The sequence below is a fragment of the Asterias amurensis genome, chromosome 16, assembly GCF_032118995.1.
Source record: "Asterias amurensis chromosome 16, ASM3211899v1".
Classification (NCBI taxonomy): Eukaryota; Metazoa; Echinodermata; class Asteroidea; order Forcipulatida; family Asteriidae; genus Asterias; species Asterias amurensis.
Window position 1 is genome coordinate 4,471,986 of NC_092663.1, and position 10,407 is coordinate 4,482,392.

The following is a 10,407-nucleotide window of genomic DNA, read 5'->3' on the forward strand; positions in this document are numbered from 1 at the left end:
CTTGGTGGCAGCAGGCTTACCAGATGAATCCACTGTTTTTGTCTTGGTAACGTGTGCGTGATGAGAACTAAACGTAAACAACGTGAGCTTACTTTGTAAGTCTGCTGCCACCTAGCGTTCCAAGTTGTTCCATTGGTGAAGGTTTGGAGGCTTAGATGGATGTAATGATGGATGATTTGTTGTATGTCTGTATAATAGCCATGTCTAAACATTATACTGTTATCTAGTTACTAAATCACAATTGCTTGCTCTATGCAATATATAATCAAATACGTCATGTCAATGTTTGTATGAGAGAGATATCCCCTCATGGGGATTTGCTTGTTCCCTTGGCTGGAAGATCACGTTCTAAACAAACGAAACACGTAAACCACTGCCGAAGCAGATAATTTAAATATGAATAAATAGAGAAGCGATGTTAACCATGACGTCATCATTAGAGACTGTATGTGAGTGCATGGAGTATCAAAAGTAGAATGCAACTGGTACAGTGGAAGAAATGGACATGAAATGGGACACATTTGATACACTCTGTGCCACCTTTTGGTTTTTGTTAATAGGGAAGCAGTAGCGAAAATGTGGAATGGATTTGCTTAGCATGAAAGGGGAGAAGAGAAAAAAGGTGAGGATCTGAGTGAGGAGAAATGAGGAGGTGTTTATTTCGGGTTTGAATGAAAGGCAAAAATAATACCATTTAAACATAAAGTTTATAAAATCCGCAATCGCTAGAGACAATTGGTTCTCTCTATTGGGGCAATTCATTTGCTGTCATTATGTTGAGCCAAATAGGGTTAGCATGGAATTCAGCCAAGCAAACGGTCATTTTATTAATGTGAAACCCATAGCCCAATTTCATAGAGCTGCTTAAGCACAAATATCAGCTAAGCACAATAACATTATTCTTACCAGAATAAGGTTACCAGCCATGTCACATTGTACAATTTGTGACTGGTATCCTGCTCAATATTCTGCAATAGCAGACAACTGTTAAGCAAGATTTTCTGCTTAAGCAGCTCTGTTAAATTGGGCCCAGGTCTTTGGTGTAGGCCTAAAACCACATTGCGAACGATTCTCTTCTGTACTACTTCAATAAAAAGTTGATCTACAGTTAGTTTTTAAGGTTCTAAAGCCACTGATTTCATTTTGCTACATGAAATCGAGCCACTAAAAGCGAAATGCGATATCGTTGTAAAACGATAGCGAAAGTGGAAAACTAGAGCAGGTTATTTGGTTACCAATGGCTCTGTTTCACAAACTAACTGTTTTTTTTTCATTATATAATGGTTATGCCACTACTCTCATGTTGCTAAATGCAATTGACACAACTGCTTAGCGAAATTTGATATCGTTATAAGAAAACCGAAATGGAGGAACAAAATTATGTCATACAAAATTTAATGATAGCTTTGAAAATAATATAGCTATATGCTTACGGAAATTGTTACAAAGGCTCCATACCAGAATAATGTGACAACTAGAAACCACTCACACCTGAAAAACATAACTTCACACATTTTGGTATATTAATTATTTATTAACTTTACTTTTAAAAACACTTGGTGCTTGAACAAAATCTTTGCGGTTTCATAGTGAGGCAGTAGTGGAGTTATTTGAGGGAATTATGCCTTCGATGATAAAAGGACATAGACCCCCATAGAGTATGCTATTAAACAAACATTTTGCTATAATACAGGCCATCGCATGAATATTAATAAAAATAACATAGGCCTAAGTAGTGAAAGCAAAACTGTTGAACAATTGCCGAAATTACTACCATTGCTTCAGTCTACCTGTATTAAAGGGTCTATGTACTTTTTGGGGGACAAAACAACACAATATCCACAGATTTACATTAAACTTACACGGTTTGAAGATAATGATAGTAGAAAGCTTCCCTGAAAATATTACTTGCTGAGGTGCTGTAGTTTTTGAGAAATGAGTAAAACAATGTCATGAAAACAAAATCGTCTTACTGATCATGACACAAAATTATTTTAGCATGTAAAATACGTATTTTCATGACATTGTTTTACTCATTTCTCAAAAACAACAGCACCTCAGCATCTAATATTTTCAGGGAAGCTTCCTATTATGATTATCTTCAAACTGTGTAAGTTTAATGTAAATCTGTGGACATTGTGTTTTTTTCTACAAAAAGTACCCAAACCCTTTTTGGTTTTTTTAAGGACAAATTAATTTCCGTCTGTCCTGGAGCCAAATATATTTCCCTTGATGATCTTTAACTTCATGCCAAATTAGTCCATGCTTGTACTATCCATGGCACAGTAAGTTTACCACCTCCTGCATGATTCAAAGTCTGCACATGATGTATGAAATAACTAAAGCGAGATAATTCAATTCATCAGCTTAATAGTACACAAATATTGACTGCTTCGACTGCTATGGTTAAAACTATGACCCCGAGGTGATCACCAGAGCGTTCAATTTTACCCGAGGCGAAGCCGAGGGAAAATAGAACCCTCCGGGGATTACCGAGGGAGCCATAACTTTAACAATTGCACGAGTAAAAGCAGTCAATATTTTTTTATAACAACCCAAACATTTCTAATGCTGTACTATTAAGTTACAGACCTGAATGCTACAATCCATGGACGACGCGAATACAGACTGCGAAAACTGTTACTGTGCTGCATGTAGTGTCATGTAATCCGAAATGGTTACAGACTATTAGTTTATCATCCTCGTACACCCAACGGACGTCTGGGTACTGCACGCCGTGTGCTAGTCTTCGGACTAGCGCACGGCAAACCGATGCACTATCACACGGCCGTCGTCTAGTAAAACTAAGACATATCATGTGACACGCTCTAAACCAATGAAAAGGCAGGATATTGGTAAGGGGTGTTATAATTATTATAATTTTATATTATTACAGAATCACAAAAGAGGACAGTATTTATTATAATTTAAAAAGAGTTAATTATTTGTAAAAAGAAAATGCTTTACTTAATTATAAAAAAATATATTTGTAAATAAAACTTGAGAGTAATTCATGTTATATATGGTTTAAAAATAATGGCACTCTAAGAAGTTGTTTTTAAAAAGTTTTTTGTTTTGTCTTTTTGTGAGGTGAAAATTGTTTACAACGTGTGCAATTTTTGTTATAAACGTTGGGTTTTTTTCTCGGAATCATCACTAAAAAATCATATAGATATTAAATCAATTGAGTAAAAAACCTTAAATATTTGTCATTATTTCATCATGTTGGAGTTCTACCCCATTGATGACAGGGGTTGTATGTAATTTTGGACGCTTGGTGGCAGCAGACATTATAACAGGTAAACTTCCACAGGGATGCACCCCACCAAATAATCTCCCATAGCACACAGTGCAAAATGCTAGGTATTCAAAAATACACGAAAAACACTTGAAAGTCTCATGGCTTTTAACTTGAAAGGGAAAATTATTGATTGACTCTTGAACTTTTATTCTCTGCTCAATTTTATATGGGGAGTCCCTGGGGCCGTCGAGTTATTCTCCCTCCAAGTAAAAACACCCCTTCTCACAGGTCTAATTTTGAAAACGTCCGAGCATAAATCTTGAAAAATGTCCCTACACCTCTCAGCAAATAGGACCATTTATTTCAAGGCCTTTGTCATCCAAAATACCTCAAGCTGGAAGTCAACAACCCCCAGGTCACAATTGGGCAACATTTTTACACTGAAACACTTTCTGGGGGCTCTCAAATCTGGCTAATATAGAATATGTTCAGGGCCTACAAAATATTAATGAGCTCGACGCTCTATTTTCTCCTATTTGGTGGGGTGCACCAATAGGTCCTTTAACAGTGGGTGCGTTCGATTAGCTTTCCCGGGTCGACCCCGGTGTGTGGCGTGTTTTTTTTTCAGCACGAACGTGTGCAGATAATTACCAACGTTTGTCCTGGGAAAAAAAAACCCGCCACACACCGGGGTCGACCCAGGGAAGCTGAACGAACGCACCCTTTGAAACCGCGGTTTCAGCTAAAGATTCAGCTCAGGCTAGCATGGCCCCACGGTTGTTTTGACCATCTTTGCGTGCGTGGTCAGGGCACCTTTGTAGTGACCTTTGGTCAGGGCTTCAGACGAGAGAACGGTTACGAGGGGCTTGAAGCTGAACTGAAAGCCGATGCCGTGGATTCTAAAAGGACCAAACTTTGGATATACTGGGGCCTTGTGGGCATGGATTTCCCCTGAACGTCTGCTACTGCTGTACGTCATAATGTTTGGATATACTGAGGCCTTGTGAGCGTGGATTTACCAGTTAAAGTCTGCTAAGTGCTGAACGTCATAATGTGTTAGTGGTAGCCATTGAATGCAAGATGGATGCCCCCAGCTCCAAGGAAATTTACAGGTAATGTATGTTTATTATTTTGCTATTGTCTTGTATTCTTGTTTGCACAGTTTAGGGAAAAGTTTCCGTATGGCGCCACCACCTTTTCATTCGAAATAAAATAATATAGTATCTAATTTACCTGATTGATATATCCCTTTTTGTAAAAAGAAAAAGTGGTGGCGCCATACGGAAAGTTATCCCAGTTTAGAGTGGTACTAATTTGTCATGTCATAAGGGATCAGACCATTATGCTTTTCGCCTCTATTTGGTTACGTTGGGAGATTGCTATTAAAAGATGGTCAAATCGAGTTAAAGAAAAAGAAGAGTTAAAGAAAAAATATTGTTTAACTGACAAAAGAGGGCGCACTTTCAGATGCCAATAGACCTTATCGCAAAAACTCGGCACGTGTCACTGATCTCTGAGATCAGTGGTATGTGCGCTTTAGGGTGGAATTTGGTGCTTGCTAGTCTAGCTAGCGATCAAGTTTGACCGCTAGCTAGACCAACAAGCATCTCCATTAAACAGTTAGCGCTTGCGCAAATAATTATTGGTACTTGCGAAAAAGTCTATGCAATAATGTATAGGAAACAAAGTAAAACAAAATAAAGGAAGCCATTTTAAGTAACAGATTCAAGATTTGATGTTTATTTATAAATATCATAGAGTATAAGGACAAATCGCCACGTCGATAAAAACCAAATGTCTAGTGGGTGTTTTTAGGTGATACAGATGTCATAAAGCGTTATAGGATTAATTGCGCTGATCAATCCCCATTGATGGTTTGTTTTTAAAGGAATTTATTTTCTTGTTAGGGTTATTGACAGTAGTGTTTTCTCAGACTGCCAGGACGGTCACCCTTGTCCCGCCATCTTCAGTCAACCTAGCCCTGCGTAATCGGTTCACTAATTGAAAGGTGTTTCTCATAACAATCCGCCTCCTGAAGCAAAACGGGAACGCCTTCTTAAAGCTAGTACGGAAGTTATTCCCCATAAAGGCATACACAAAAGGGTTAAGGCATGAATTGGAATAGGCTAATGTTACTGCTAGAATTCTGGCATAGTACACCGCGTCGCTGTAGTAGGGGAAATCATGGGTGCTGTAGCGTTCCCAACAGTTAAATACATGTGTTGGTAACCAGCACACAAAGAATAGACAAACAACAACAAGAACCATGCGGGTCATGCGTCGTTTTTGGAGAAGGTTTTGCCGGGTTCGGTGACTGTTTTGTGCCGAGGGATGATGCCTCGTCCACGTCGCTCGTAGTAGGAGGGAATAACATGCGCATATCACAAATAGAGGTAAGATGTAGGTGCACACGAGGACGTAGGTGTAGTACACGGCTTGCTTGGTTGGCGTGCTGAATGCCTCAAAGCAGAAATATTTCTCGCCCGTGTAGTAGAAGTGGCTCTCTGCTTCTACGAAGATGGGAGCTGGTATGGCCATAATGTAGGAAACTGCAGAAAATGAAAAATATATTGAATAGTACATTAAAATAACCATTTTATATGTTAATAGATTAATTTAACCATCGGTATAAAGAACACGTTTGAAAACACGACATAATCGTGTGTCGCTGCCGTCAACAGAGGGCGCTAGACTGGCAAGAGGGATTCATTTCGACTCGACGTGTAGTGGCGCGCTTAAGATTTCCTTTTTTACGTGACCTTCAAAATAATGGATTTTTGTTTTATAAAGAACCCTGCCGTTAACCCTTTTTGACTTTATCTTCACGAATTGTCTTACTGAGAAAAAACTTTTAAAAATGTTAACTTTTATCTTTCGACGGCAAACAATTAAAATTCTCATTAAATCTGATACCCTCGCTTCAGTAGGCGCGTGTTCAACCTCGTTCCTAATGGGCTACCGTCAAGATGCGCCGTTTCCCCCTGGAATGCCTTGCCCGATCATAACCCCGTGGAAGTGTGACTAGAAAAGCAAATGATTATACTAAAGGTAGTGTTAAATAGTCATTAGGTTGATCCAATTTTTGTGCGTGACTCTAGGGAGTAGCCTATACGTGGCACTTTTAGCAGGGAAGTTGTGTTAAGACCTATATCAGTTCGTGGCTGTGAAACTACTCGACTGGGTGCAAGAAACTACCTTCATCAGTATAAATTGTGTTGTCATGAACAGGTATTAACTAAGTATGCAAAAAAAATCATGACATTGCATATGTATAAGCCTACGCGAAATGCGCACATTATTCGCAAAACGTTGGCGACATCGCTTAAGCCCGGTTCATACGTCATGCGAACGCGAATGCGAAGCGAATTTGACGTGAATTTGACGTCACACCCTCCTTTCGCAGCGATTATTCGCAAGGGTAGAGCAAGGGCAACTGCTGCGAATTGTTCGTTGCGAATTTGTGACGTCAAGATCCGCTTCGCATTCGCATTTGCAGGAAGTATGAACCGGGCTTTAGGCGTAGGGTCACGCATGCGAAAAACGTCTCGACATCTTATATACTTTAATGCGCAAAATCACAGCATCGACCATTGTTCGCCATCGCATTCGACGTATGCGCACATAGTATTCGCCCCCATAAAAAATAAGACATCGCATACGTATGCTCACATCTCCCTTCAGGGCAACCTTTTCATATCAAAATCCCAGTTGACCCCAGTTAACTGTTGTCAACTGGTTTCTAGTGTCAATTTCCAAATAAAACCAAGTTTGATCTGTGTTCAACTGTTTTTCATTGAATGAACCAACGGCTTTTAATTTCATAATAACCACCTACATGGGCCCAGTTTCATAAAGCCTGTAAGCACAACAATTTGCTAAGCATGAAATGTCTTTCTCGATAAAAACAGAATTACCAACCAAATTGCAACGTGATTTTCAGGATAAGCACCCAACACATGTAAACCAGTATCAAACAATATGCAACAAATGGAAATTTGGTTGGTAATCCTGTTTTCTAGGCAAAAACTTCAAGCTAACTTGGGCCCAGGTATTTAACCACCTGGTTTTGTTTAACGAAGGTACACGTTTGGTAATTACTCAAAACAAATATTAACTTAAAAACTGACTTGGTAACAAGCATTTGAGAGCTGGTGATAGTATAAAACATTGTGAGAACCGGCTGCCTCTGAAGTAGCATATATTTTGAAATAGGGTTTTTTTCTTTCATCATTTTCTCCCAACTCCGATGACCAACTGACCCCAAGTTTACACAGGTTTGGTTTTTTATGCTTATGTTGGGATACACCAAGTGAGAACACTGGTCTTTTACAATTACCAATAGTGTAACTTCCCTTTAATTAACTGGTTTTCAAATGGTTCCAGTTAAACCGAGTTTAGCAGGAGTGCGTTTTGGCGACCCCAACAAGAAACATTGGTCATCGGTTGAGCGTTTTCGCGTATTCGGTTGAGCGCGGTGATAATGCTGTCAGACCAACCGGTAACCGACTTCATGAGTTGGTTGGGCTTTGGGTTGGGGTCGCTAAAACGCACTCCTAGGTTCAACTGAATTTTTGACCTGGGTTAGTAATATGTTTACTTACGGATCCAAACACTAAGGTTGATAAGAAACGACAATCGTCTGGTTCTGTACTTCATTGACTTGATTGGGTACACGATGGCGAAGTAGCGATCTGCACTCATGATGGTCAGTGTCATACAGGTTGCATGAACAGACGCCTGGGGTTCATACACAAAGTACCGGGAAGAAAATACAAGGGATGAACATCACTGTTAATATTCTTTTATCCCCGATGCAAATTTAACAACTAGGATAGGATGAAAATAGTTCATCCATAATCAGATTGATTGGTTTAACTTGTCTACGTAAGGATTAACTAGCGGTATAGTGTGAAGGCTGTGTTAGGGATCGTGGTTTTTGATAGACGTGGTTCCACGTCTGTGGTCGTGGTTTTTATTTTTATTTATTTTTTCATTTTTTTTTCTTCATAGAAATATTGTGAAAATGTGAAAAGGGAAAGGGGCAGTTGTTTAATGTTGGTGGGGTTGAGCCCCCGATCTCGAAACAATATGGAATGAAAGGTGGACTGGACTTTTAAAAAACCCTAAAAGCATGTCAAAATTCATGTTGGGTCTCATTCCCCAGGAATCTGTATTTAATATGAACAAGAAATGAGTCAAAATGTCGCACAATCCAAGCTCAAACTTGTTTAACTCTTTTCCGGGTCATCTTAAAATTGAGTAAGGCTCCTCGGAACCAATAAGTTTGTCTGATCCGAGAGTTGCTTAAGAGTATGTCCACTTTACCTGTTGTACATACGATATAACTCTACACATCCCCTCAGTCAGATAACCATACAATGTGAACGTCAACGTCGTGAACGGTGTACAAAACAGCAGATACGATATATCGGTCAGTGCTAAGTTCACGATGTAGTAGTTGGTCACTGTTGTCATCTTCATGTGCAGCATGACCACGTAGACTACTACGGCATTAGTGGTGACTCCAACGGCTATAATGAGGGACCAGACTACTGGCACGAACACTGTCTCTGGGCCCGGCTCCATAGCCTGATCAAGCCATGATTTTGATGAGGTGTCATTCAACACACCCGTTATGTCCACCTCATATGACGTCATGATTACGTAGACGGTTTGGGTTGGCGGTCAGGTTGGCGGTCAGGTTGGCGTAGTGGTGTCTTGCCTCACCTTCCACCTCTGGGGACCCCGTCTCGAATCCCACGGGGGGGGGGGCACTATGTGGATTTGGTTTTCAGTCCCTACTTGACTCGACTGCATGCATGGGTTTTTCCATGAATAATTCTCTGTGGCTTTCTGTCTTCTCCATTGTCCAGTTGCTAATCAGGCTTTGAGGAGAATCTTCATTGATGTAGATATACACAAGACTCACTCGGCTCGACACTGAAAGAAAGAAAAAACATACAACAATTCAGTTAAACAAATAAAAGCACTCTAAACTAAGTATTTTTTCTTTTTTTAAGTGTGTTATTTGCATGCTTAAAAGCAGTGGACACTATTGGTAATTACTCAAAATATTTATTAGCATAAAACCTTTCTTGGTAAGTGGTAACAAGTAAAGGGGAGAGGTTGAAAGTATAAAACATTATGAGAAACGGCTCCCTTTAAAGAAACGTAGTTTTCGAGAAAGAAGTAATTTTCCACGAATTTGATTTTGATACCTCAGATTTAGAATTTGAGGTCTCGAAATCTCGAGATTCTGGACACTATTGGTAATTGTCAAAAACCAGTCTACTGACTCAACGTATCTCAGCATATGTATAACAAAAAAAACCTGTGAAAATTTAGCTCAATTGGTCATCGAAGTTCCGAGATAATAATGAAAGAAAAACAACCTTGTCACACGAAGTTGTGTGCTCTCAGATGCTTGATTTCGGGACCTCAAATTTTAAATCTGAGGTCTTGAAATCAATTCGTGGAAAATTACATACATTAAATTACTACATTATTTCAAAGAGAGCCGTTTCTCACAATGTTTTATACTATCAACCTCTCTCCATTACTCGTTACCAAGAAAAGTTTTATGCTAATAATTATTTTTAGTAATTACCAACGTGTCCACTGCCTTTAAGTTAGTGCAGGCACAAAATCATGTTGGTAACTTTGTAATTTCACACAACTTGAAAGTACGCTAAGAATGTTAGCATGAAGACCAAACACCCACTTTCTGATTGAAAGGGACACGGGGAATACCGGACTACTTTGTTTTTCTTTCCAGAGGACGACACCATGGCCCAATTGCATAGAGCTGCTAAGCACAAGTATTTGCTTAGCATGACATTTTACATTGATAAAAAAAGGACTACCAACCAAATTTCTACGTGATTTTCAGGATAAGCAAACAACAGCTGAATACCAGTTAATAAATGCAACAAATTTAAATTTGGTTGGTAGTAATCCTTTTTATATCAAAAGAATAATTGTCATACTAAGCAAATTTGTGTGCTTAGCAGCTCCATGAAATTGGGCCCAGATGAAAAGCGTAATCTCGTCATGAAAGACATGAATGTGATGACGAAATTGGTGCGTCTTGAGAGGTGCATGGATGGCTGAAGTGTTTGATTGCTTTTGCTCTGATCACTCGGCTACTGTTTCAGACTTCTCATTAG

At 39.3% G+C, this 10,407-nt stretch overlaps 1 protein-coding gene across 1 annotated transcript; it reads right to left on the reverse strand.

Annotated features, from left to right (window-relative positions):
• Nucleotides 1-5,124: 5,124 nt before the first annotated feature.
• Nucleotides 5,125-8,899, reverse strand: LOC139949121 (G-protein coupled receptor 54-like). The gene is made up of 3 exons (XM_071947525.1): nucleotides 8,567-8,899; nucleotides 7,843-7,978; nucleotides 5,125-5,790 (listed from the first exon to the last, which is right to left on the reverse strand). The coding sequence occupies exons 1-3, from the start codon at nucleotides 8,897-8,899 to the stop codon at nucleotides 5,171-5,173; spliced, it is 1,089 nt and encodes a 362-aa protein (XP_071803626.1). The 3' UTR covers nucleotides 5,125-5,170.
• Nucleotides 8,900-10,407: the final 1,508 nt, after the last annotated feature.

Coding starts and splice junctions, on each gene's coding strand:
- LOC139949121 (XM_071947525.1), bottom strand. CDS start 8,899: ATGACGTCATATGAGGTGGACATAACGGGTGTGTTGAATGACACCTCA. Junction 7,979..8,566: donor TTATATCGTATGTACAACAG/GTAAAGTGGACA, acceptor TATGAACCCCAG/GCGTCTGTTCATGCAACCTG. Junction 5,791..7,842: donor CAACCTTAGTGTTTGGATCC/GTAAGTAAACAT, acceptor CATTTTCTGCAG/TTTCCTACATTATGGCCATA.